The sequence below is a fragment of the Lycorma delicatula genome, chromosome 5 (assembly GCF_047948215.1).
Source record: "Lycorma delicatula isolate Av1 chromosome 5, ASM4794821v1, whole genome shotgun sequence".
Lineage (NCBI taxonomy): Eukaryota > Metazoa > Arthropoda > Insecta > Hemiptera > Fulgoridae > Lycorma > Lycorma delicatula.
Window position 1 is genome coordinate 43620369 of NC_134459.1, and position 27938 is coordinate 43648306.

Here is a 27938-nt window from a genome sequence, read left to right on the forward strand (position 1 = left end):
TAGACCAGGGTTTTCATCAACGGCAATGGTAGGTGTGTTATCAGCGAATGAGGCAACGGTGCAATTTTCCTGGGTTGAAAGGTCTGCAATGTATATTTAACACAGTACAGACCCAGCACAGAGCTGAGCGATACCTCACCTGATGTCAAAGAATCTCAATAATTCATCAGTATATCTGATTTGGATTAAATGTCCTTCCAAACAATTCCAAAAACAAGCTAATAGGGTTGAAGAAGTTTTAATTTTAATTTACGTACACTTTAGGAAAATAAAGCAATTTATCTTTTAATTTAAAATAATGAAATCTATTTATTCACTTTTTTTTTTGTTGTAATAACTGATATTAATATTACCTTTAACTATATTTTTATAAATAAAATTAAGTAGATAAACAATTATAAATAAAATAGCTAAAACAAAAATTAAAATGTCTATCATAAAGTACTGGTACCAAGTTAAATCTAAAACAGCTGGTCTAAGATGGGAAGCACCTTTATGCCTTAATACATATTCCACCCACCAAACTGCAGTGTCAACAGGAGACATTGGTTTATCTTTAGTTATTGATGATAAACGCATCATACCTTCTTTGTAGCTGAAATTTAAAAAATAAGAAAATTATTAAAATCATAACTTAGATTAATTTGTTTACATAAATCACTCCATATACCATAACTACAGAATTTAAACATTTTATATCAATAACAAAACTGTAGCAATTTAAGCAATATTGATTTATATTCTTACTTTACTGTACAGTATAACAAATAAATATTACTCATCAAAGTTTATAAAGCTCAATTGACATAATAAACTGAGAGGATGAGAGAAGGAATTTCAACTCTTAACACATGCTACAAAGTAATTGGCTTCTTGGCACATACTCATATATTATGTTATAGTATCCGCTTCCCTGTGCACTGACAATACTTCTTTCTTCAGACAACAGCTCGAATTACTATGCAACTGTGTTTCTATGACGCTCGCTCTACTTTAATCAGTTATATATATTTATATTATTTTTTTTTAAAAACAATTCTTTTAATAGCCATACTCCTCTGTACCAATAAAAATTAATTTATATTTAATGGATCAATCCTAAGTACAGAATAATTGAAATAGGATGACTTACCTTATTTCATTACACAAAGAGAAGCACTTTCGCGAACTTGATTAGCATCATAAGCCACACTTATTCACTTATAATTTTTTTTTTTTTTTTAATATTTTTAAATCAATTAAATTTTATTAAAAATCTTTAAATTAAATTTAAATTTAACTTATACTTTAAAATCTTATATAAAAAATTACTTGCTGGCATTCAGTGACCTAGGCATGGCAGTGAATTGCTCTCTTGATAATATAAATTTATTTATTGAAGTCATATATATTTTTAGTAGTTGACGGTGTGTGCCTACCCATTTTAGTTATATAAGTCAAGTGAGCGGTTGGGACACATAAGCTGGTAGTGTATGGCGCCACGCTTAGTCTGCTCATACTGTTAGGAAAGCTCTAGAAGCTATTAGGACACTGGTCGCTAAACAGTTTCTAGGCTCAGAAGCCGTTTGTGGCACAGACATTCAGTCTTATGCTTTTGGGCGACCGAATGGGGTGGTGGCAAGAGAAATGCTAAGCAAACCAATATCATATTGCCCTTAGGTGCTGTAGCACCACCAGCATGCTGGACCCCTGTCCTGTGGGCCGTGCCAGAACCATCTGGGCATGCCACAGTGTTCCTCCATGCCACAAGATAACATGTAAGCACCTTAACGAAATCAGCAGCTCTATGGCCCCTAGCTCCGCAATTTAAGCATGCACCGGACCTATCTGCTCCACAGCAGTTTCTTGCTGTGTGGACTGTCTCGAAACATCGATAGCATTTTTGTGGGAGTTCTGTTATGTCTACTCAGTACAAAACCAAGCCAATTCTATCGCATCCCTTTATTGCAATTATCACAGCCAGGGACACCAGCAGATTGCTTGCTACCTTCACCTCTCGGTAGCTCATTCTGATGGAGTATTTGCTATAGGTAGTGTCATTAGGAACTATTGCTATTGTGACTCTGGTGCATGACTGTGTATGAGGGTGTATTATCCCCCTCCTGATGAAATGCTACACTAAGTAACTCCAGGAAGGGAATAGTTAGGGGTGGAGGTTTAGTCGGTAGTGCGAAGGTATACATAAGCACTTTATAATATCTTGTAGAATGTGTTAGTGAACCTGAAACTGCTTTGGCGTCCATAAATGGGATTCCTCCACCTCTCAAAGAAAAAAATGATAAATAAATTTAAAAAATAAAGTACATTGTTTTAACTTAAATAGTTTTGTTTATACTATGAGATTACTAAGAACAAAATGGACAAAGTAATATGGAATATATCAAAATAGATTCCATCTTTATAACAATAAACTCCGGTATATTTTTTTAGCCCTGTAAGTTTTTCGTGTTCCTTTATCATTGTAGTGGGAAGAGGATTACTATGTTTCTAAAGGAATTTAATTTGGAAGAATATTTATTATATATCAATACTGTATCATAAATAAAATATTATCATAAATTAAATAATCAAAACAACCTTTGATTTGTAAGAAGTACTTTCAGTTTTTCATACACATTTTCAAATGTTATATCATCAAATTCCAAACTGAGTCCAGCACCAGATTCTACAATCTTTCTGGCATGAAAGTCTTGGTCAGCAAACATTGGGATAGCAAGGATTGGTATACCATAAAATGTAGCCTCTTGAAAACTTTGAATACCAACCTGACTTACAAATAATCTTAGTTTTGGATGAGCTGTAACATATTTCACAAAAAAAATAAAACTTATATGAAAGATTGATAAGAACCATAAAACAGGATCCAATAAACTAATTTTTTTTTTTTTACTTAGTAAAAATGCATTACTAAATAATTTTATACAAAATACTATACAAACATATAACAAAATTAATAAGGATTTGTAATAGTCTAAATACTTTGTAAAATAAGGTCTGCTTTGTACAGTTCACACAATTTAGTTTCTAGTTGTGTTACAACGAAGGATGTTTTCATCTTCTCAACTTCATTGTTAAAATACAAGCAATATTTAAAAATTAAAAGTGCAAATGTTAAAAAACACCTTGCCATCACATTAAAAATTTATCCAGTCAAACATTCTTTCAAGTTTATAAATAGCAGATAGTAATCAGCAGTGCAAAGCCTAGATGGAGAGTCTGGTGTAAACCTACATCAACACTTCTCAAATGGTAACAATTTCTGTACAAAAAGGCATTGTATTGCAGAAGCAGAAGAATTTACATGAAAATTCCATGCTATTCTTTTTTTTTATATAAGGTATTCTTTATTTTAACCTTCTTCTTGAGATAGAAAGTCAGTGAAACGTTATCTCATTCTCTATCAAATATTTTATGTTACAGTTACCATGATGTTTTAGGTTGATTTTGGAATTATTAATTTTGTCTTTATCAATGATTATATTTGAAGCCATTATACTAAATAATACTTGTTCTTAAATGTGAATTGATACTCATCAATTCATCTAATTGATACATCTCCTACTTCAGCATCTTTCATCACCTTTATCCAATAAATGAAGTAGTTTCCCACTGCGTTCATTCAATCATGTCATAGATGTATGTCAAGCCTGTCAAAATAGTACTCAACCCTATAAGGCTACAATATAATTAAAATAATTACTACATTTCTGATTGAAATTTTCATTAAAATTTTGATAAAATTATAATTTTTCACAATTATTTTATGGAATTGGTGTCATTCATTTATGACACCAATTAATACATAAATGATGTATTAATACATAAATGATGCAGTTAACTTACTGTGAATTATTCTAACACAAGTTATATTACTGTGAGTTATTTTAGTATTTGTAAATCAATTAACTTCCAACAGACAATTATTTTTATTTACCAACTATTTATTTCACTGCAATGGCAACAAAGAAATTATTTTAGCAGGCTATGTGATGTGTAGCATAGAATTTATATTTAGAAAAATATATATCCTCAATTTATATTTAGAAAAATATATCTGTATAGCATGAACATTGGACTTCATTCACTTTATATTGAATTTAACAAACTAAATTCTACAGTCAACTGAAGATTAAAATAAAATACCAAATGTAAATTTTAATCATAATCGTGAATGTTTTAGCAAAATCATTCTCAAGCAATGTGATGACAAAAAACAAATATTTGTATGATATATCATTCATTTTCTACTTCTACTTTTTCTTTTTTCTTTTTTCTTTTTCCTGTTTAGCCTCTGGTAACTACCGTTTTTAGATAATACTTCAGAGGATGAACGAGGACGATATGTATGAGTGTAAATGAAGTGTGGTCTTGCACATTTCTCAGTTCGACCAATCCTGAGATGTGTGGTTAATTGAAACCCAACCACCAAAGAACACATTCATTTTCTACTGAATTTAAGAAACTTATCTCTACAATGATATTCAAATAATGTTATGAAAATTATAATAAAATACAAAATGCAAAATTTCAATGGTAATCATAAAAGGTTAGGCAAGTACTAAATACAATCTTATAGCTTCATCAATATCGTAAGCACTCTTTCAAGGGATATCAGACCTCACTAATTTAAGACTGTTAAAGACACTTCCACTACATTAATGGGTTTTTTTTTGTATCTTTGAATTTCTTATTCCAAATAAGCTATGCAATGAAAACCTAGAAAAGAATAAGTCTTTCAGCAAACCAAGATAAGTATTTAATACTGTAACTGAGAAAGGCATAAAATATTAAACTGATCTCAGAGTGAAAAAATAGACATAAGATGGAGAGAAGTACCTAAGCCACTCATAGACAAGCTGGAAATAAAATGTCACATCAGAAATAGGTTGCATAAGGAGAAGGCAGAGGATTGAACATTTGGTCTCCAAATATTCAAGCTTTGGCTCTAGGAGGTTTAAAGATGGAAATTTCCCTTCCACTGTCCAATCCTTCATTGCTATCTAAGAATATATATATTATTAGTATTATTTAGTGATATATACATATATATATATATATATATATATATATATATATATATATATATATCACTCTCCCTATTAGCAAGGTATTGCAAAATTTCATAAGAATTAGAAAAAAACTTTTGATAATTAATATATCACAAAGGGCCAAAGGATTGAGTTAAAAACCAGATCCAACTTTGTTCAGTAAATAAATAAGGTATAAAATAGACATAAATGATATTTAAAGAGAAAAAATTTGGCACCTGAATGGAAATGTTTGCAGATATTAAATTCAGTCTACTACTATCAAGAATTATTTTAACTTAAAATAATACTGAAGCTGCCATAACTTGACTTCAAATTAAAACATAGCTTTTGTCAATAAAGTTAAAACAAAGAGAAATTTCAGATTTATTATTTTTTTTGAATAACTTAAAAATATGGGCAATTGAACATTTTTTTTGTTAGTAATATTTCCTTTATATTATTACTTCCAGACTCATTTAATAGAACTTAGATTACAACTGAACTTAATCAATATTAGATTTTTTATCAATAAGTAAATAAAATAATCTACCTAAAATGGATTGTTGTGGTAACCACTTTCTACACAAAACATTTTCAGGTTTCCCAGGTAGTTCTATATCTGCTTCCCACTTCCATAATACTCTTTTATTTGGAAATTTTTTAAATGCTTCAATAAATGCTGCTCTTTTCTCTTCGGGTACTGAAGTACCTTTCATGTTGCTACCAAGACTAAAATATATTACACCATCCTCAGCTTCATCCATCCATTGCTGAAGATCCTATTGGGATAAATCATACAAAGATAAATCAAACTAATACATACATATGCTTGACATGATCAGTTACAGTACACGCTTACTTTGGTAATTGAGATAATCAATAAACCCAATAAACCATGTTTACTATCATACACATGCTCATTATTAATCATTGCATAGACTTCCTTTCCAATGAGAACTGACCAGTATTGATTAACGTTGATGGTCTATGAGAAATCTTTTATTAAATATGAATTTACATGAGTGTATTAATCAAATTTTTTCAAGATGTGACATACTTTATGCTGAAAATCAATCCTATATTTCTGACCCATCTAGCTGTACTAGATATTCTACTTCTTTCTATCTCTAATCTAAAATATGTTTAACAGATTGTTTCCCATGAGAACTGAAGTTAATTTAATGCAATTTAAATGAGGATATTTTATTTTAGTACTTTAAATTGTAAACGAAGTAGAAATAAGATAAATATAAGCTAAATAGAATGTTTACAGAAATAAAAGTATTCTCCCAAAAAAGAGTGATAATCAGATCCTTAAATTCTTCCTTCAACATATAGCAATAAATTCTTAAAAATTATAGTAATTATTTTGTTAATCATAACTTCACTTTAACACTTTGAACATCATTATATATGGTGACATCAATATAAAATGATTTAAAATTAAATAAACAACTTACTTTCAAAATTTTGAAAATTTTTTCAATATGGTTACTGGAGGAGAGTAGTTGCACCTTCTTCTGTGGAGTTAGCAATGGTATAAGTGAAGTGTACCTATAGTGTCAGTATTTTGAATGATAGTCGTTTAATATTTAACCACTTCAATTGTAGGCTAAATGCCAACAGAGTGTGCTCCATATCTCTGTAGGATACAGAGGTTTTATAAAAACATAGTAAAGTAAAAAATTAGTGATTTGAAATTTGGTAAATAAATTTAAAAGATATGAAGAAATAATGCTTCACATAATGAAACACTGAACATAAGTTTTAATCTGCAAAATTAAGGCTTTCAGAATCAGTGTCTCAATTCGTATTAGAAATCAGATTTTTTGATATAAACTAATCAAATCATTGAAAATTTCCTTTTATATTTCTGCTATATAAAAATCACGTTCATTACAAGATTTTTAAGGGGGAAGCCATAGGCAGACTCATACAGTTCCTCTTAAAAATCCACATGCACCTCTATGCTTCATCATGGACAGAAATTAAGAAGAATTTGAGACAGAATATTGTATTTCTTATGTTTATAAAGATAATTTTCTATTAGTATAATTGTTTACAACAATATTCTACTTCCTGTGCAATAAATAACAAAAATGATTTACTGAAGTAATACACAATACTTACTAGTGGTAATGGTTTTGGTTTAACAATATGCATTGGTCCAACATAAATTGTATTTGGTTGTACAGGTCTTGGATAACTACTGGCAAGATCTGCACTAATGATTAATAAACTTTTATTATATTCTAGTTCTTCAGCTGTATGTTTAACATTATTAAAATATTTTCTTAAATAACTTTCTTGCAATGGTTTTAGAGAATATTCCATAATGTATTGAGAATAAATGTTTAAGTATAAATTATATATACGTTCCCAAAATGTCATTTTATCACAGCTTGATGAAAAAGTAAATGGTACATAAGACGGGAATACTGGATTTCCCTGAGGTAATTCATTCGTCATGAAAGGATGCAGAGTTAATAACCCTACAACCGGTGGATCACCAGTTATTTCTTTAAATCCTAATAAACTTGAATAATATAATGACTCATATAATATTAAGTCAATTTTTGTACCATTCAGTTCCCTGAAAAAAAAAACAACAAAATATGGCAATTAGAATAATAAAAATATATATTTACATAAAAATTAATTTTCAAACATCTCTAAACACATTTCTGTTTGGTGTAGACTTGACAATGGACAAGTACTCTTGATGAAATAAGTTTTTAAGATTTCTATTATGACATTTAATATTTTAAATATGTAGATTCAGGTGAGAACTAAAATCTAACTTTTACAGAAACATAAACCATAAAAATTCACTTATTAGGCAGACACTTTGATTCAGTAAACTAGATTGTAGATTGGAAAGGTAGGTTTCAAAAAAGTTGAGTCAATTGTTCCTCTTATTTCATCACTGAGCCTAAGAGTACGTTGTTGAAATATTATCTGATTTATCAGTAGAAATGTTCTGATGTGCTGAAGACTCTGTATAATCAACGCAGGAAAGTTTCTCAATCAATACTGCAAATAGCAGACTTTATAAACATTTCTATTTTTCAACAACCTTCTACTTTTTCAACTTTTCATGGAATTAATTTTTTATTATTTTTATCTAAATTAAGTATTGTTTTTACATAGCATTTTTCATGATAACAGAAGTATAAATTTTAAATTCATTAAAAAAAATGATCTTTTATTAAATATTCTAAAACAGCAGTTCCTAAACATTTTACAAATTTTTGTTTATTAGTCAAAATAATTTGATCTGATTGATATTATTTATTTTTTTTTGTCCTCAGTCATTTGACTGGTTTGATGCAGCTCTCCAAGATTCCCTATCTCGTGCTAGTTGTTTCATTTCGGTATACCCCCTACATCCTACATCCCTATTAATTTGTTTTACGTATTCCAAACGTTGCCTGTCTACACAATTTTTTCCTTCTACCTGTTCCTCCAATATTAAAGTGACTATTCCAGGATGCCTTATATATGTGGCCTTATAAGTCTGTCTCTTCTTTTAGCTATATTTTTCAAATGCTTCTTTCTTCATCTATTTGATGCAACACCTCTTCATTTGTCACTTTATCTGCCCATCTGATTTATAACATTCTCATATAGCACCGCATTTCAAGAGCTTCTAATCTTTTCTTCTCAGATACTCCAATCAAAGATACTCCAAGTTTCACTTCCATATAAAGCGACACTCCAAACATATATACTTTCAAAAATCTTTTCCAGACATTTAAATTAATTTTTGATGTAAACAAATTATATTTCTGACTTAAGGCTCGTTTCACCTGTGCTATTCGGCATTTTATGTCGCTCCTGCTTCGTCCATCTTTAGTAATTCTACTTCCCAAATAACAAAATTCTTCTACCTCCATAATCTTTATCCTCCTATTTTCACATTCAGTGGTCCATCTTTGTTATTTCTACTACATTTCATTACTTTCGTTTTTTGTTCTTGTTTATTTTCATGCGGTAGTTCTTGCTTAGGACTTCATCCAGCCATTCATTGTTTCTTCTAAATTTCTTTTTCTCTCAGGTAGAATTACTATATCATCACCAAATAGTAGCATCTTTATCTTTTCACCTTGTACTGTTACTCTGAATCTAAATTGTTCTTTAACATCATTAACTGTTAGTTCTTGTAAAGACTAAAAAGTAACAAAGATAGGGAACATCCTTGTCGGACTCCCTTTCTTATTACGGCTTCTTTCTTATGTTCTTCACTTATTACTGTTGCTATTTGGTTCCTGTAAATGTTAGCAATTGTTCTTCTATCTCTGTATTTGAACCCTAATTTTTTTTAAATGCTTAACGTTTTATTCCAGTTTACGTTATCGAATGCCTTTTCTAGGTCTATAAATGCCAAGTATGTTGGTTTGTTTTTCTTTAATCTTCCTTCTACATTAATCTGAGCACTAAAATTGCTTCACTTGTCCCTATACTTTTCCTAAAACCAAATTGGTTTTCTAACACTTCTTTCACTCTCCTCTCAATTCTTCTGTATAGAATTCTAGTTAAGATTTTTGATGCACGACTAGTTAAACTAATTGTTCTGTATTCTTCACATTTATCTGCTCCTGCTTTCTTTGGTATCATGACTATAACACTATTTTTGAAGTCTGATGGAACTTCCCCTTTTTAATAAATATTACACACCAGTTTGTATAATCTATCAATCGCTTCCTCACCTGCACTGCACAGTAATTCTACAGGTATTACGTCTATTCCAGGAGCCTTTCTGCCATTCAAATCTTGTAATGCTCTCTTAAATTCAGATCTCAGTATTTTTTTTCCCATTTCATCCTCTTCAACTTCCTCTTCTTTCTTTATAACACCATTTTCTAATTCATTTTCTCCGTATAACTCTTCAATATATTCCACCCACCTATCGACTTTACCTTTAGTATTATAAATCAGTGTACCATCTTTTTTTTAACACATTATTGGAGTTTAATTTATGTACTCATACTCCAGAATTTTCCTTAACTTTCCTGTATGCTCTGTCTATTTTACCAATGTTCATTTCTCTTTCCACTTCTGAACACTTTTCTTTAATCCACTCTTCTTTTGCTAGTTTGCACTTCCTGTTTATGGAATTTCTTAATTGTCGATAGTTCCTTTTACTTTCTTCATCACTAACATTCTTATATTTTTTACGTTCATCCATCAGCTGCAATATATCGTCTGAAACCCAAGGTTTTCTACCAGTTCTCTTTATTCCGCCTAAGTTTGCTTCTGCTGATTTAAGAATTTCCTTTTTAACATTCTCCCATTCTTCTTCTACATTTTCTACCTTATCTTTTTTACTCAGACCTCTTGCGATGTCCTCCTCAAAAATCTTCTTTACCTCCTCTTCCTCAAGCTTCTCTAAATTCCACCGATTCATCTGACACCTTTTCTTCAGGTTTTTAAACCCCAATCTACATTTCATTATCACCAAATTATGGTCGCTATCAATGTCTGCTCCAGGGTAAGTTTGGCAGTCAATAAGTTGATTTCTAAATCTTTGCTTAACCATAATATAATCAATACCTTGCAGTATTGCCTGGCTTTTTCCAAGTGTATATTCCTCTATTATGATTTTTAAACTGGGTGTTGGCACCCAGATATTATTACAAGTTCTGAAATGCTTCTAGTAATGATGAAACAATTATTAAAGTGATATTAGTATTATATTAGGTTCCATTAAAAGAAATGTACAGATATTATTTTTTATAAAATAAAACACATATAAGAATAATATTTACACTAAAGATCAGACCCAATCAAGATGCAGTCACATAACCGTATACACAGAACTCTTTAAACATGACTTTAGCTTTAATTAACTCAGACAACCTCAAATTATTAAAATTACAAATAAGGTAAAAGGGTAAATTTTAATAATTAAATTTTTTTAATTATTAAACTGCAAATTCTATTATTATTATTATGCTGCAAGTTGAACACAACTTGCAGCACTCGATTTTACTTTTTTCATACTGAGTTTATCCCTTGTTCGAGCTGTCCTGTATACCCTGACCTGCAGAACTGACCACATTCCATAACTGTTGAAGCATGAGAATTTTCGTCCACCCTTTTATGTTTTCCCATAAATTCCTACTCTGGTCTGGTAGCCCTTCTCATCAAACAACAGCTGTTGGAGATTTACAATTGAAAGTATTACAAAGAACAGTTGTTAAATGGACCTGTTAGCCTATTAAAAAGGATTCCTTCTGGATTCCTTACATTTGTATTTTTTCATATTTTCTTCTTAATTGAAAGGAATCCATCACTCAGGTCTGTAATATTTTATACATACATTAAGTTTTCAAAAAACATAATTGTATTCTAAGAACAGTACCACTATGTCCTTCAGTAAATTTTCCCAGAAAAATTCAAATATTTATAAAAAATTAAAATTTAAATAAAATATTTGTAATTTTTATTATTGAAATCAAATTTAATACATGCTTAATGAAAGTACTGAGTTTTTAAAATAATTTTAGTTTTTTTTCCAACAAATTTAAATTGAACATTATCAAATTATTTGATTATTTTGTTTTTATTTTTCTGTAGAGAAATTTCCTTGGTGGTGTGATACTAAATTTTTTTACACAAAAAACAGTAGAAAACTTTTTATTAAAGAAGAATTTTTGCTCATATAGACAATCTATTGTTAATTTGTTTTGCGATTACAGAATATAATAAATTTATAAATGATATAGTGCAATAAAAACAGTTAAGAGATGTTTTGTACATTGATATATAATAATGGTATTGATCTTTATTTTTTTAGTTATTCTCTCTGACCATCTGTAAGCTAATAACCAATTTCAGGAGCCTATTTTTTTATGAAAAGAAATGAACTTTGAAAAGTAAGAAGATTCTAACAAATAATTAATACTGAATTATTATCATTCATAGTAATAAATGTTACAATAATTAAATATAGCTCATACAAACCTCATTAATTCTTGGACATCAGGAGAACCCAAAACAAGTGAAGTAAAAAAATTAAAAAAATTGTACCCATCTGCTATTAATTTTGAAGGGGTAATACGAACTTGAAGTGACATTTGGTTCATTGCTTGAACTCGCTGCCATTCTTTATAACCATAACTTATGTCAATATCACGATGGTTTTTCATTGGTTCCTAGCAGAAAAAAAATTTTTTAGTCAATGGTAGGTGGTCATACACAAAGATACAAAGTAATAACATCAATAGAGCATACGATTGAAAGTATCTTTCTTTTTAAACAAATATTTTAAAGACATTTCTCATAATTACTTTTCAACATATTTGGCTATATAACTAAATAAAGATAAAAGAAAATTCATATCGAAGAAAAAAATATCAAATTAATCAAGTCTGCACATGGTATTTATTGATTGTCAAGGTTTGCTATCACTCTGGTCCCTTTGTGCGCCGAGTGATTAGTGAGAATATACTTTGGTTTCGGTGTTTCTTGGCTGTCGGTTGAGTGTGTACCGCCGACAGTATCGAGGCTTGCTGTTAGAAGTGTATTCGCACTGCGCATATTCTTATGGACTATCATATGTGGCTTCCTGCGGAGTGATAAGCGGAGGTTTATTCGGTGCGTACCTGCCTCATCGGGGCGAAAAGGATGGCAACGACTGCTGGTCGTTAGCCCCTGTAACAGGAAAAAGGCCGTGCCTTTTAGTCCTTCTGCACTCTTGTCAGAGCGAGGGCAGTAATCAGTGGTTTTTAGCTGCACTTCCAGTGCTTCGATCAATCGATCCAGTAGCGGCTAAAGGTGCGAAGCGTGACAGGAGAACGTAAGGGTCTCCGGCTCCCCGTACTCGCTGCAGGTAGTTGTCACTTGTGGGCTTGCCCAACTTAGTACGGTAGGAATACAGCGAGAATCTTGTTAGTTATCAGGACTTAGGGAATCTTTGGTCATAAGTTCCAAGTAGTAAAAAGTCCAGGCGGAAGAGGAAACCTGCGCCGGTACCGTCGACTAGCTCCTCAGAGGTAAGCGACGCGATGGATACAGGGGCACCCACACAGGTGCGGTCCTCCCCTGTAGTAGAGGCATTCAAAAATTCAAAGGGCAGACCTGGTAGTTCTGCCCTGCTGTTGAAAGTGGTCCAGGAGGACCTGGACTACTTGGTAGAGTTTCTTTCGCTTCCCGGCGGGGTCAGTTCGGGGGCGAGGAAAACTATACTCCCTCGACTTGGCAAGTTGAGGGAAGCTTTTACGGCGGTAAGTGAGGGTTTCGAGGCCTTGGCCTCCAAGCCCCAAGAGGTCAAGGTTCCCAAGGTGGTTGTTCAGGCCCCAGCGCAGCCAAGGCGCTACGCTGAGGTCCTGAAAACCAAACGAGAGGCCAGCAAGGCGGTGAAGAAGCCGGAGGTAATCTTCGTAAACAAGGCAGAGGGCTCTAAGACCACGAGTCAGGAAATGAAGCGCGATTTACGTGAAGCCAGAGGGCTCTAAGACCACGAGTCAGGAATTGAAGCGCGATTTACGTGAAGCCCTTCGTGGTGACCGAAATCGGCTTAGGATTCGAGACATATGGGAGACCAGCAAAGGTTTAGTCGTTGTTGCGGATAATAAGGAGACGGTCCAGGTCATCAAGGACTCTCCAGCGGTGCAGAAGCTTGAGGTTAAGGTGGACCCCAAGCGGTTGAGAAAGCCCCGAGTCATTATATATGACATCGAGCGGTGTCTCTCCGATGACGAAGTTCTGTCTCTCATTCGGGAGCAGAATACTGATTTGGACGCGGCCACGTTCAAAGAACAGTGCAGGCTAGTCTTCAAGACTGGAAAGCGTGATGCCTCTCGGTATCACGGAGTTTTTGAACTAGGTGCTGGTCTCCACCAAAAGTTTTTGTCCGAGGGTAGGGTCTTCGTTGATTTTGCCTCTTGTCGCGTCAAGGAATACCTTGACGTACAGAGGTGGTTTAAATGTTGTAGGTTTGGCCACAGGGCCAAGTTTTGCAAGTATGCGTCGGTCTGCGCACATTGTGGTGAAGAGGGCCACAAGCGTGACGATTGTCCGCAAAAGAAGGAGGCTCCGACTTGCGTTAACTGCAAGCGGTTACGCAATAGTCATAGGCACTCCATCAACAGTAGGGAGTGTGGTAGTTATTTGAGAGCGGTTGAGGTCTACAACTCACTCGATGGTTAGGTTCGGTCAACTCAATGCCCAGGTTGCCTATGCGGTCCAAGTAGAGTTAGGTAACGTCGTTGAAAAGCGGAGCCTCGATGTTGTACTTCTACAACACCCGTACGTTGTCAAGGGTGACCTGCCAGGTTTTTCAGGCTGGAATAAATTCCATGTTGGTGAAAGTAAATCCGCCGTACTGTGCAGGAAGTCTATAGATAGATTCTTTATACGGCAAGCCTCTGACACGCATCACGTCATTGTTAAGCTTGCTGTGGATGGTTTCGACCTAGTTGTGGTTAGTTCGTACTTTCAGTACAGAGATCCCACTGACTTACACTTGGAAAGATGGGATAGAATTATCAGGCTGATAGCGGGTCGTCCTATTCTTATAGGAGTTGATGCGAACACCAAATCGCTTCTTTGGCACAGTGGGATCACAGATGACGGCGGTGAACTACTAGAAGGCTTCATCGCGCAGCACCGTTTTGAAGTGTTCAATGTCACCGGCGAGTTGGCTACTTTCGCCGGCGCGGTGGGATTCCGGAGGACCTTCCTTGGTACCAACGTTGATGTTACCATAGGTAAGGATATCCCTGGTAGGATTCTGAACTGGTCTGCAGTCGATGATTGCGAAAGCGATCATCGGCTCATAGTTTTTGATTGGATAGGTGGGCTGCGCGATGTCTTTAGGGCGGACGTTCCTGTTCAGCAGGGGCGCTTCTTGCACAGGCGGGCGGATTGGCCCAAGTTTTCTTGCGGCCAGGATGCGGGTGTTCACTCGTACCCTGGACGACGTCCCTCTAGATAACCTGGCAGAGAATTTCTCTTGTGCGGTGGTTGAAGCCGCAGAACTCTCAATCCCTCGGAGTACGGGTCGAGAGAGAGTAGCTGGTTGGTGGACTCGGGACTTGACTGCGATAAAGCAGGCCGTGGGCCGACTCAGGAGAGCCGCACAGCGTGCGCGTGATCCTGACCGGCGCGAGGTCCTGTTTGCGGAGTATCGTCAGAGTATTTTCATAGAATTAGGACTTCGAAGCGAGATTCCTGGCGCTCTTTTGTTCAAGAGCAGGGAAATAAGGACCCTTGGGGTGTTGTTTATCGAGTACTTGGTCACAAGCGGAAAAAGGACAATCTTCTGTCGGTCTCTCGACCCAAGACGGCGTTGTAGTTGAGAAAGATCGTGTTCTATCTCTTCTGATGGACGATCTGCTCCCCGATGATACCGAGGTTGGTGAGACCTCGTATCACCGGAGAGTTCGAGCGGCGGTTGTAGATTTCAACACAGACTCTGTGTCTTCGGAGATTACTGAGGCGGAAGTCCGCCAACTAATCTATAGCCTGGCTAGGAACAAAGCCCCCGGATATGATGGTATTACGGTGGAGCTCCTTGTTCGCACTCTGCCTGTAATTCTTGGCCCATTGACTAGGGTGTTCAATAGGTGTTTATTCGCCGGGTATTTCCCGGCTTGCTGGAAGCGTAGAATTTTGAAGTTAGTTATATTCAGGTGACCAGTTGGCGACAAGGACCCCACCGTCAGTTCTTCTTACCGTCCTCTGACGCTCTTACCAGTTGTTGGAAAGGTTTTCGAGAAGGTACTTTACCTCCGCATCAATAGTAGGCTTACTTCGAATCACATGCTGATGGACGACCAGTATGGCTTTAGACGAGGTAAGAGTACAGAGGACGCGATTCTTAGGGTCCTGGATCTGGCTTCAGGCAGTGAGTACAAATATGTACTCGGTGTCTTCTTGGACATATCCGGGGTATTTAATAACTTGTGGTAACCCTCTGCCTTGTTTCAATTGCAGAACCGTGGTTGCACGCGGGATGAAATTAGGACTCTCTCGAGTTACTTCAGCGAAAGAACTGTTGTCCTTCGTGACGGTAGTTCGCAAGTAGGAAAGACCCTGTCAAAAGGATGTCCACAGGGCAGTGTATTAGGTCCACTCGTCTGGACCATCGAATTTGACTCTCTCATGCGGCTACGTTTGCCCGGTGGCTGTCGAGTTGTGGCTTATGCCGACGATGGGCTGTTGCTGGTTGAGGGTGGTTCGCGTGCTGAGATTGAGCTCAGAGCGGCACAGGCATGTAGGGTTTTGCGGTTGTGGAGTCTTCAGCATAAGATGGTTTTCAGTGCGGAGAAAACCACTATGATGTTCTTGAAGGGCCGTCTAGCTGCAACTCGCCATCCGCGGGTTGTGATGGACGGTCGTTCAATTAGGTATGTCACTCTTCAAAAGTATCTGGGTGTTATCCTTGATAAGAGGCTTCTCTTCAAGGAGCACCTGCAGTATGTGGCGAAGAAGGCAGTTGATGCTTTCTTCGGCGTCCGTAGAGTGGTCCATCCCGATTGGGGGTTGAATTTCCGTACCATGCGGATTCTTTACAAAGGTGTTTGCGAGGCCATTATGTTGTACACTGCGCCCGTCTGGACTCATCGTTTGCGGTACCAATGTTATAGGGACATTCTATTACGAGCCCAGCGTCTTCTTTTATTAGCGGTTGTCGGCGGTTACACGACTGTCTCGCGAGAGGCAGTAACTGTGATCGCGGGCATCAAACCTGTGGATATTTCGGCTACGGAACGTAGCCAGCGGTATATTGCAAAGAAGGGAGGCCTTCTTACTTCTGGGCGTATGCGTGAGATCGAAGACCAAGGTTTTGACTCTTGGCAGGTCTTGACTTCTTTAACAGGTCGTTATACGCATGTTATATTCCCCAATGTTAGAGAGTTACGAGCGGTTAGCTGGGTATCCCCCAATCGGCACACGACACAGTTCCTCTCCGGACATGGTGTCTTTAGCGATAAATTGGCTAGGTTCAGGTTGGTTGATTCCGGCTTCTGTCCGGACTGTAGGGTCGATGACACCGTGGACCATGTCCTACACATATGTCCCCGGTACGAAGCTGAGCGTACCAGAGTTACTAGGAAACTACTAGGTTACTCGAGAGAGTAAATTCTGTTTTGGATCTACGAGTCAACTGGAGGACTTGTAGAGAGTGGACTATAGTTGCTGGCTTCCTTCGCTTCCTCGCCCTGAGCAGGACTGCCGAAGGGATTTAGTAGGTGATAGGAACCTGGGTGGCTAGGGACCGTCTGGGCAGTTGACTGGCCGAAGATAGGCGCTTAAGGCCAGCGTGCCTCGGTTAGAATAATTGGTGTTATTTTGTTGGAGTAAAGCTGTCGGCGGAGTTGCGGCCGCTGCCAACGGGCATGGTTATCCTTGTACCGGGGGGTGCGGTCGCGCTTCGACGAGGGCATTTTGTGAGCTAACAACACTGTCGACGGGGCGTCTCTGGGTGCCGCTTCGGTTGTATGCAGCGGCGTTTCGGCGGCGGTTACAAAAGATGGTGAATGTCACGCGGGACTCCGCGATGGAGCTGTGTGGGAGCAGGCGTTTATTCTCCTCTCTCGGGCGGACCGGAGCGGAGTCAGTATGAAACTCATTTCGAGTAATATGCGGGTTCTTAAGGGAACAAGGCCTAAATTTCGCTGTGTTAAACTTTAATGGGAAAGTTTTGTTATAGTGGTAGTTGCTCGGATCTGAGACATTCGATAATTGGCTCAATAAAGTTAGTTCTAGGCACGGGGTCTTCATTCCGCGGTTAGGCTTCTAGCTTAGTTCCTGAGGGCGACGTGGTAGCTGCAGGTGTCCGTTGTCTTCTTTCTGAAGGCATAAACACATAAAACTATCTCGGGGTGAACTTTACCGATGCAGATGTCCCTCGGGGCATCTGCATCGGTGGCATCTCTGCGGGGCCTGAACTGAAAGCTGTGGTGCGCAATCAGTTTGAGGGCGAGAAGATGTCCTCCGTTAAAGCCACTACTGGCTAGGAACGGAGGGGGTGGTGTAGCGACCGGACACGCTACGAGATGGGATCTTCTCCCCTCGGGGGGGGGGGGGGGGGAATCGAGATGTCAAGGTTTGCTATTGATATTTCAGTTGCAGATTTTCATCTCACTGACAACAAAGTACTTCAAATGTGTTACTATCTGCATACCAACATTTGCTGTACATTAAGCTATTTAAAGCATCCACTGGTTTGCATTAATTAATAAATGAAACAAAAAAGAATGTTAAATCTGAGTATGTTACCTTATCCTACCTTATTTTACCATCATGTATAACCAAAAATTTCAATTTAAAATCGGTTAGTAAATAATTTAACTGAAATAATTTTAAATCAATAGCATTTGATTCAAATTTAAAAAAAAAAACCTATTTGGTAACCTATCTTACATTGAAGCCTACTTTTTTGATTTGTTATCTTCAATTTGTGCTGACTGAAATTTTTCAGCAATAAGAGACCAGGGATATTCTCTGAAACTATTTTAAAACATATTTACTGTATTATATCCTTGATATTAATATAATTTTTACTTTTAACTGTAGTAGAACTGAAAAATGTTGCTTCATGATTATTAAAACAAATTTAATAATAGAAAAACGTTTAAAAGAAATTAAATAAAATTACAGAATTATCTGCCCAGTTTGATTATCAAACAAGTTTTATTTCTTTTATTATCACCATGAGGTGGTACGAACATGATACAGATGTACTTTAATGAGAAGGATAAGATGGCTGAAGTCATACTGGCAGACCCTTGCATGGAATTGAACTTTGTAGAAACTGATCTAGATGCCAGCATGCTAATCACCTGGCCAGTTGGCCTGGTTAGGTAGTTACCTAACCAGCAGATAATTATCATTAGTAGATATTTACGAATTAATATTAAAAATATAAAGCAATTAGTAGAAATAAAATAAAAAATGATAACCATTAATAACAAAAACTACAATAAAAAATGAACAATTTCAATCTATGTTTACAAACAATACAAGTAATTGTTGACAAAAAACTTTCAAATATTCTCTTGGATAATCCCAATCTGAAGTTCAAAGTAAAAATAAAAAAAACACACTAACTAGTCAAATTTCCAACTCAGACTGCCCTCTTAATTAATCAACCTGCATTGTATTTTCAGGAATTTCTACAGATGCTGAAATTTCTCTTTTTAAAGGTTTTGTAAATATTGATTACTTGATTATTAGTAATTCTTTTTTGTACTGTTTTGGTATTCCTAAATCACTACTAATGATTGCATAATGATCACTTCTAATGATTACAACTTCCAACTATGTTTAAATTCTAAATTTTTTAATTAACTAATTTATTATTATCTTTTTGTTGTAAATGGATTTTGACTTTTAAATTTTCTAACTTAATACTATAATTAATCTCAAAAGTGAATACTTGAAAAGCATAAATAAGTTTTCTTTTTAAATCATGGTAGTAAAAAAGATAATAACTTCAATATTCCATCGATTTGTTCAGATAACTCTCCTTACAACCATTTCTTCTTCCAAAATTAAAGTTACAGTTAAAATGGCACCTTTTTTATATCATTAAATATATCCACCAGAATGTGAAATTAAATTTTAAATCTATACCAAAAGCAGACTTGGTGTGGTCGTTACTAGATTATGCCGCTTACCATATCACTAGAGAAAATTTATATTTAGAAAAAATACGGTCGATATTCAATTGTTTTGTTTCTACTTAATTCCATGATGTGTATCTTATTATTTATTTTTGAACTGTAAACATTATTTAGAATGAAATAATGAAAGTAATTTAAAAATTAGAAAAAAGGAAAACGCAATAAAGATAAAACAAATATTTAAATCTGTGTATATGAGCATTGAAAGATAAAACATTTATTCAGTAAAAAGATTTAACCAAATTACCTTACTAGGGTTTGCAGTAATCACAGTAAGATTATGTCCTTTCTTAGCTAAAGCATGACTTAATGCAAGCATCGGTTGTTGGTGACTGTAGGATGGTGTTGGGAAAATACCCAAAATATTGGCAGCACTGCAGCATGTTATATATGATAATACTCCAATAACTGTTAGCGAATTCTGAAAATATAAATAAGCAATACTCAAAAAATTTAATCATGTAACTACTTTCTTGTTACAGTTTTTTCTGATAAAAAAGCATTTGATTCAAAAATAAATTAGTTAGTAGAGGAGAATTAATTTAACAATATTCGTTTAATATCGCAGGTTAATGAAGTAATGATGTCATATTTCTGAGAAAGAAAATGACCTAGCTGAAAATTCTTTATTTTTTCGACTAGTAAAACAGCATAAATTTCTGTCTGCCAAAAATTTCATTTGGTTGTAGCATTACTGAGATTCAAACCTACCTTTTGTTGATATTATTACTACTACATCAATATTGCATGTTTACAAAACAAATATTAATGGTCACTTCATCAAATGTTACCTTAATCTGATTCACAAGAATTAATGTTGTAATGAAAATTAAATCTACAAAATTAACAATTTACTAAATCCTCCTGAAATCACTTTTTCATCAAAATATGACTTAATTAGCTTATGTAGGTACTACAATAAACAATTAACACATATTGTTAGTTTGAATGTAACTACTAGTAGATCATTAATAATCATAATTAAATTTTTGTCTTATATAATTGTTTATCTGCGATAACAAACACATATTAAACCAATATTTATTATTTAAAAAGATTTTGAATGTATAAAAAGACATTCTCTAATACTTATTCCTACTTCTTTAAAGGGATTGAAAAAGTAAATTTTTGAAGAATAATGAAGCATTTTGTCAGTCAATTTGACTTTCAGTGTTACAACATTCTGTAATTTTTGCTAATAGAAATTTAAATATCTTAATCACAAGTAAAAAAAATTATTTTTTCTTAATTGTCTGAAATTCTAATGTAGAATCATCAAGAGTAACAGCTTTTTAAATTGATCATTCAAAATGAATATCATTAGAGATTCATACTTAAACATAAAATATATATAAAGGGAGTCACTTACTTATATTCTTCCCAAGTTAAAATGTACAAAAATGAGTTAAAATTTATATAATACATTTTTTCATCATAAAATTAATGCGATAGGCAATAATGTGACAGGCAAGCTTATTTAAAAATAAGTAGTTAATTACTTCATATTGATTAAAAGTAGTTACTCCAAGTTTAAGTATGGATAGACAACTATCAACATTTTTGGGAACCCACATCCAAAAATTATTTTGGTTATCACAATTCAAACATTTTTATAGTAGAATAAAGTTTTACAGGTATTGAAACTGATACAGTATTTTAATGTTTTTCATTATCTCAGTAGACAAACAATATGTGTATTATAATAGTAAGAATTTCTTTTTGCAACACTTTTTTCATATTTATATGAAGTGTTACCATAACCTAGACATAATACAAATGAATACTATGTTTTCAATAATACAGAAATTACAATATTCAATTATTTTTCAATACAAACAATTGTTTATATGTAACTTTTATAATATTTTAAATACGTTTCTTGGTAGAGTTAAAAATTTGTTTGATGTATGAATATTTCAGTGATTTCCTTTAAAATATAATTCAATGTGTACTAAAATAATACACGAGTATTTGGCCAAAATATTCTCTCACGATCAAGAAAAATAATGAATGATATTAATGAATTAATTAATGTAACATATTTTAATAATAAAAACTTTATATAAAACATAATCACATTTGGGTAAAGTGGATTTCAATTTATATGAAAATGTGTGTAGCCAAAATATAATAAAAATGAAATATTTAAAAACATCTTTGAAATAAAATTATTTATTGCCGATCACCGTGGCTGAATAGATAGAATAGATAACGCCCAGCATTTTGTGCAGTGGTCCCAGTTTCAAATCCCAGTCAGGCATGGCATCTTTTCATATGCTATCAATTTCCAACGAGCTAATGACCATAACTACTGTTGCTAGCTCTTTCAAAATAATAACAAAAAGAAGAAAAAACGAGTAATGTATTTAATAAATTTAACTAAATTTCCATTAATGTCTAATAAATATAATTATTTTTTGTGGTTAAATTCGTTTATTCTTGTTTGACCTGCATAATTAATGGATGTAAACAAAAATTATTACCTTGTTTAACATGCACAATTGTTTTAACATTTTTAATGAAAATGCTTTTATGTAAAGTTTAATAAATCTAAATAATTATTATTAAACAATATGAGATATTTCCTAAAACTCATTTAAAAGTATATATAATTTTAATACAAACAAACATGACATTAAATTTAAATAATGAAATACTTTATAATTTATAATATATTAATAAAAAAAAATTGAAGTTATTGTACATACCATCTTAGAAGAAAATTCTTTTATCTGAACACAGAATAAAAATATATATATTATATACTGCAAAATATTTTATACACCAAACTATTATGTTCTACGAAACATATTCACTTTTATTATTAACATACACATCAACAACAACTGTATTATACTCTTTTATATAACACAATAAGTGACGTTTGATGTCTAAGATTGAAGTATATATTCAATAATGACACAAATCTGAATTATTTTTAGCCAATCACTAAGTAAGAGTATAAAAATAAAAAAGATAAAGCAAGTCTACAATAACAATTATCAGTTATTTCACAATGTTCACACAACATTTAAAAAATGGAAATGAATGGTATCAGTAATTCATTTTTCTAGCTAAATATAAAATTAAAAAATAAAACAAAAATCTCATTGTAATTCAGCTGGAAGTATGTTATATATATAATGTTTCAAATGAAAATAAAAAAATAATCAAAAAATAAACACTCAAAAAAATAATAAAATCAGCAATTCATTTTTCTAGCTAAATGTAAAATTAAAAAATAAAACAAAAATCTCATTGTAATTCAGCTGGGAGTATGTTTTATATATATATATATAATGTTTCAAATGAAAATAAAAAAATAATCAAAAAATAAACACTCAAAAAAATAATAAAATAACCTTAATATCACTGAAGTCTTAATTTAATTTTTATTTATATTTTTACTTGAATAAGCAATCTGGAATAAAAATATTCTGAATTCATTGTAAAATTAAATTCATTTCGTTAGCAAAAATTATATCTTTTCCTTTGCATTTTTTTTATAATCCACCTCATCTAAGCTCCAGCCTAAAAGTTCTAACAGTCAAATTACACCATAAATATATATATTCAATTACTACTGAAAATAATAGAATTTTTTTGATAGATTTTAAGTAAAGTCTTTCATAGTCACAAAAGAACATCAGTCTTCACAACTAATCAATAATATTTCTAATCAAATTCAATAAGTTACATATTCCATCCCACAGGAAAGGTGACTCATGTGAAATAAAACACAAAACGTTGTTTATTTTTAGTTATATGAATTTTTATTCAAAATAGGCTCCTTGTGAGGCAATACACAACTGGAAGTGTTGGAAAAATTATTCAAAACAATTCTGATACTCGACCTTTGAAACTGTCTGCGGTACCATGATCGTAGCCATGGAAAGGAAACGCTTTCCTTTCATTGCCATTTTCAGTTTTGGAAATAACCATAAGTTGCACAGAGACAAATCAGCCAAATAAGACAGGTGTTCAAGCATCATGATATTTGAACCAAGAAATCATGTACGATCTTGCTTTCTTGCGCCAGTGCATTGTTGTGCAGCAAACACCATGTTGCTTGATTCCCGTATTCAGGTCAAACCTGAACAATCCTCGCCCATAAACAATTTAAAACTCCCAAGTAGTAATTTGCATTCACCATTTTACCTTTTGGAGCAAATTCTTTACCTTTTGAATCAAAGAAAACAGTGAGCAGTGTCTGGACATGGCTTTTCTGTATGTGCACTTTTTTTGGTCTTCTGGACCTTTCCATTCTGAGCTTTAGCGCTTTTTATGTGGCTCGTACTGAAGACACTGTGATTCATCACGTGTTACGATGCAAGACATGAAGTCTGGGTCCCTAGCAGCCGATTTTTTCATGCCTATGCAGTATTCCACTCTGCAATCTTTTTGTTCATCAGTGAGTGAGTGGGGCACAAAATGACAACAGATCTTCTTTTTGCCGAAATTTTCAATTGGAATGCAACACACAGTTGTTTTAGGAATTCCAGTGATCTCCTCAATTAACCTGGTAGATGCACAACAATCACTTTGAAGAATTTTTGAACATTTTCTTCTACTCGAACTGTCAGTGATGCTCCTGGATGTGGATCATCTTCAATGCTCTCTCTACCACCACAAAACCTTGCATACCACTTAAAAACGTTTTTACAACTCATTTTTTTGCTGCTATAAGCAGTTTATATCATTTTAAAAATGTCTGTTGCACTTTTACCCAATTTAAAACAAAACTTAATGTCTCCTCATTGCTCCATTGTTCCTTTCACGACCAAAGTTCAAAACTTTTTTTTTATTGCTTCAGAGGGTGAGATGAATGATTTGTAGCATGTGAAAACGCCATGTATTAGTAGTTACATGAATATAAAATCAGTCACCTCTCCTGTGGGACGACTGTATATGATGAAAACAATAATATTGTACTAATGTTCCAACATGAGTATTTAGGGAATTTATGTACTGGTAACTCAGATAGGAGTAAATTGTGTGATGTAACGCAGTTATTTTAATATATGTAGATAATTATTCATTTTTACTGATGTACGATAATGTTTTTTTGAATTAAGAGGAACTGAAGATAGAGAGACATGAGTGACAAAGCAAACTTCCTATTTTTAGGTGTAAAAAGAACATTGTTTTTCATAACAGGAGGTGATGTTTGAAGTGCAAAAAAACATTGACATGCAAAATGTGGCCCAATTTGTTTATATTCCCTTATATAATAATATTCTGTGTAGATGAACTTAGTTCTATTCCATATGTATATTGTGACAGGACAGGCATAACTGTACAGCTACTATGACTACAGCCATGCTGTGTATAGTATGACGTACAACCAGAAAAATAAAAATGATTCGAGCATAAAGGTAATAATCAACAAACACACAATAATACAAACCTAACTGTTAGAAATATACATTAAAAAGATATTAGTGAACTGTATTTATACACAAATATAAGTTTATTAATCCAGTTTATATAATCTATAAAATTTTCTCTGCTACAAGTATCAATGAATTCACATGCAATCAAGTGGTTCTTTAATACTTAAGCTTTTATTTTCATTTCTACAATAAAATTTAAATTTTTTATATCAACAATACTTGACCTTGCATTGTCTAACAGATTGATAAATTTAATATGATACTTATTAACCGGTTACATGTAAAATTAAAAAAAAAAATTTGTATAATAATAAATTTACAAACTAAAATAAATCTGTAATTACTGTGAGAATATTTAAAAAGAATTTAATTAACAAGAACCATCACTATCAAGGTTTTATGTAATAATATTGATAACAAACTAATTTTTATTTTTTTTATAATTTTTTACACAATAACTGCCTTTTCGCAGAATTTTTTTTTGTAGATTACACACCTATAATTAGAATTATTTCATTACTCTTAGTTTAAGAGAATAGAAATTTTTCAACAAGGCTTTCAAAACAAGAGCAAGAGTTACGCAACTCTGACTACCAGTCATATAAATTTTTTTACAGCCAAAGGCTTTCATCCTTGACAATTAAGTGAAACATTAAATTATTATGTATGCAAGTAAAGAATTTGTGAAAAAATGATTTTACTCTTTGAATAAAATTTTGAGATATATGATGTATCTCCTCATCCTCTTCTCAAATTTTAACCAAAATTAAACAGCATCAATGACCAATATCCAATACTCAAGCCATTGTACAAAAATTTCATCAAAATTGGTTTAATTAGTCTGAAGTATAACAGTAATTGAATAAAAAAAGAAATAGGTTTATTGTAATTATATCTAATGATTTATCAAAATCAAACTGACATAATAATGTAATGAAATTATTTAATTAGTATAAGAATGTGATTTTAAAAACAACTAAAAATGGTTTTTGCCTTGAAGAAATATATATTTACATATGAAAATGAATGTTTGTTTGTCCCCTGTACATTCCTATACCATTCATCTGATTGCAGCGAAAGTTTGGTGGTTGTGCGCACACCCGCGAAGGTTTCTGAATTAGTTTGGACCCGCTAGGTGGTGCCGGGGTCGAGATAGTTTGAAAAATTGTATTTAGAATATGTTATTACATGGAAATACAATCCTCTGCAAAAAATGGACCCAGTAGATAGCATTGGGGTTGAGATATTTGGAAAAATTGCATTTATGGTCTGATTTGTCTTACATTCAGAACATATATTACTTATGTAAAAAGAGAATTTTTGCAAAAACTATGCCGCTAGGTGGCAGCGGTGTCGAGATGTTTACAAAATAAACAAATATACAAACAGACTTTCTTCTTCTATATATATTGTTCTGGGAGGATCTGATGATCTGGATTGGGTAGTGATTACGAAAGAGAGAAAAAAATAATAAAACAGCACATCAACATTATTTAAAGTTTGTTAAATTTATAATTATACCAGAAACGCAAGAAGAGTTTATGCATCAACTATAATAAAGGAAAACAATACAGTAAATAACATTTATGCTACAAGAACAGAAGACTTAACTGCGAATAATTGAATAAACATTGCATTCACAAAAAAAAACAGGAATTCAAACACATAATTAATTTACAGCACGAAAAAAAAAATAGCACGACCAGTTTTCTTACCGAGCACAACATTTTACTTAAAAAATAATCTAATTTTAGTATTTATATATTACATCCGACAATACAGAAACAGCGGCGAGCAAGTAAAAGTTAAACAAATTCTTTAGATAACTTAAATCTTCTAAAGGCTTGACCCGACGATTTAATAACAAAAAAACAATGTACACAGCACCGAAGCAAACGCACCCAAGGTACGAAGAGAACTCACGACAAAACAGCTGACATCATCATTCGCACACAGGCCAGAATTGTATTTATAAATAACCTTGGGTTATGTTGTTTATAACACCATTCACTGATTTGTTGGCAAATCCTAATTATTGTGAATCCGTTATTGTGAAATCGGCAAAACTGTGGTTTCTCGAACAACGCTGTGTCTGCGACCTTGACCAAAAACTGAACTTATATGAATAAAAGAAAATGTTGGTATGTGTCTATTATAGATGAAAAATTTACTGGACCGATTAATAACATAATGTTATATAATTTTTAAGGGAAGAAATGATGATATCAACCCGGACATACAAATAATTTAGTATGCTAGCTGATCTAAAATAAAAGAAAATCACACTGTAATTCAGCTGGGAGTAGACATTCAAAATACACATAAGTTTTTACTTGTGTATTTTGAGCTACTTTTAATTTAAAAAACCAAATACTTCATAATTTATTTTTAATTAACAATTTATTAATAAAAAAAGAAATGTGATTGTACATACCATATTTAGAAGTAAATGTTTTTGCTATACATAATATTAAAAAATATATATATTAAACAGAGCCAACCGGGCTGGTCTAGTGGTTGACTCATCGTTGTAAATCAGTTGTTGTATAACAGCTGATTTTCAAAGGCAAAGGTTTGGAATTTCAAATCCTAGTAAAAGTTAGTTGCTTTTATGTGGATTTGATTACTAGACAGTTGATACCAGTGTACTTTGGTGGATGCTGTTCAATTAATTAGGAATGTTGGGCCTGTATCTGTACAAAACTACACCTCATTTACATGTCATACACATCATCCTCACTGGGCTATGGGCAAGGTTGCTTATTGTTACCTAGTTGAACAAATTGTAATGTACACATTAGGAAAATAAATAAAATAGTGTTATATAGAGCAAAATAATTTATATGCCAAACTATTATATTCTACTAAGCATAATCTAT

At 33.3% G+C, this 27938-nt stretch overlaps 1 protein-coding gene across 4 annotated transcripts; it reads right to left on the bottom strand.

The window, feature by feature from the left end:
- Nucleotides 1–277: 277 nt before the first annotated feature.
- LOC142324900 (UDP-glycosyltransferase UGT5-like) lies at nucleotides 278–27511 on the bottom strand. Of its 4 annotated transcripts, none has more exons than XM_075366012.1 (8): nucleotides 27494–27511; nucleotides 22375–22398; nucleotides 19914–20087; nucleotides 11997–12187; nucleotides 7161–7623; nucleotides 5581–5809; nucleotides 2578–2797; nucleotides 278–595 (listed from the first exon to the last, which is right to left on the bottom strand). In XM_075366012.1, the coding sequence occupies exons 1-8, from the start codon at nucleotides 27494–27496 to the stop codon at nucleotides 310–312; spliced, it is 1590 nt and encodes a 529-aa protein (XP_075222127.1). In that variant the 5' UTR covers nucleotides 27497–27511; the 3' UTR covers nucleotides 278–309. The 4 variants fall into 4 exon arrangements, with proteins under 4 accessions (XP_075222127.1, XP_075222126.1, XP_075222128.1 ...); XM_075366011.1 differs by lacking the exon at nucleotides 27494–27511 and adding an exon at nucleotides 26775–27006; XM_075366013.1 differs by lacking the exons at nucleotides 22375–22398; nucleotides 27494–27511 and adding an exon at nucleotides 26775–27006.
- Nucleotides 27512–27938: the final 427 nt, after the last annotated feature.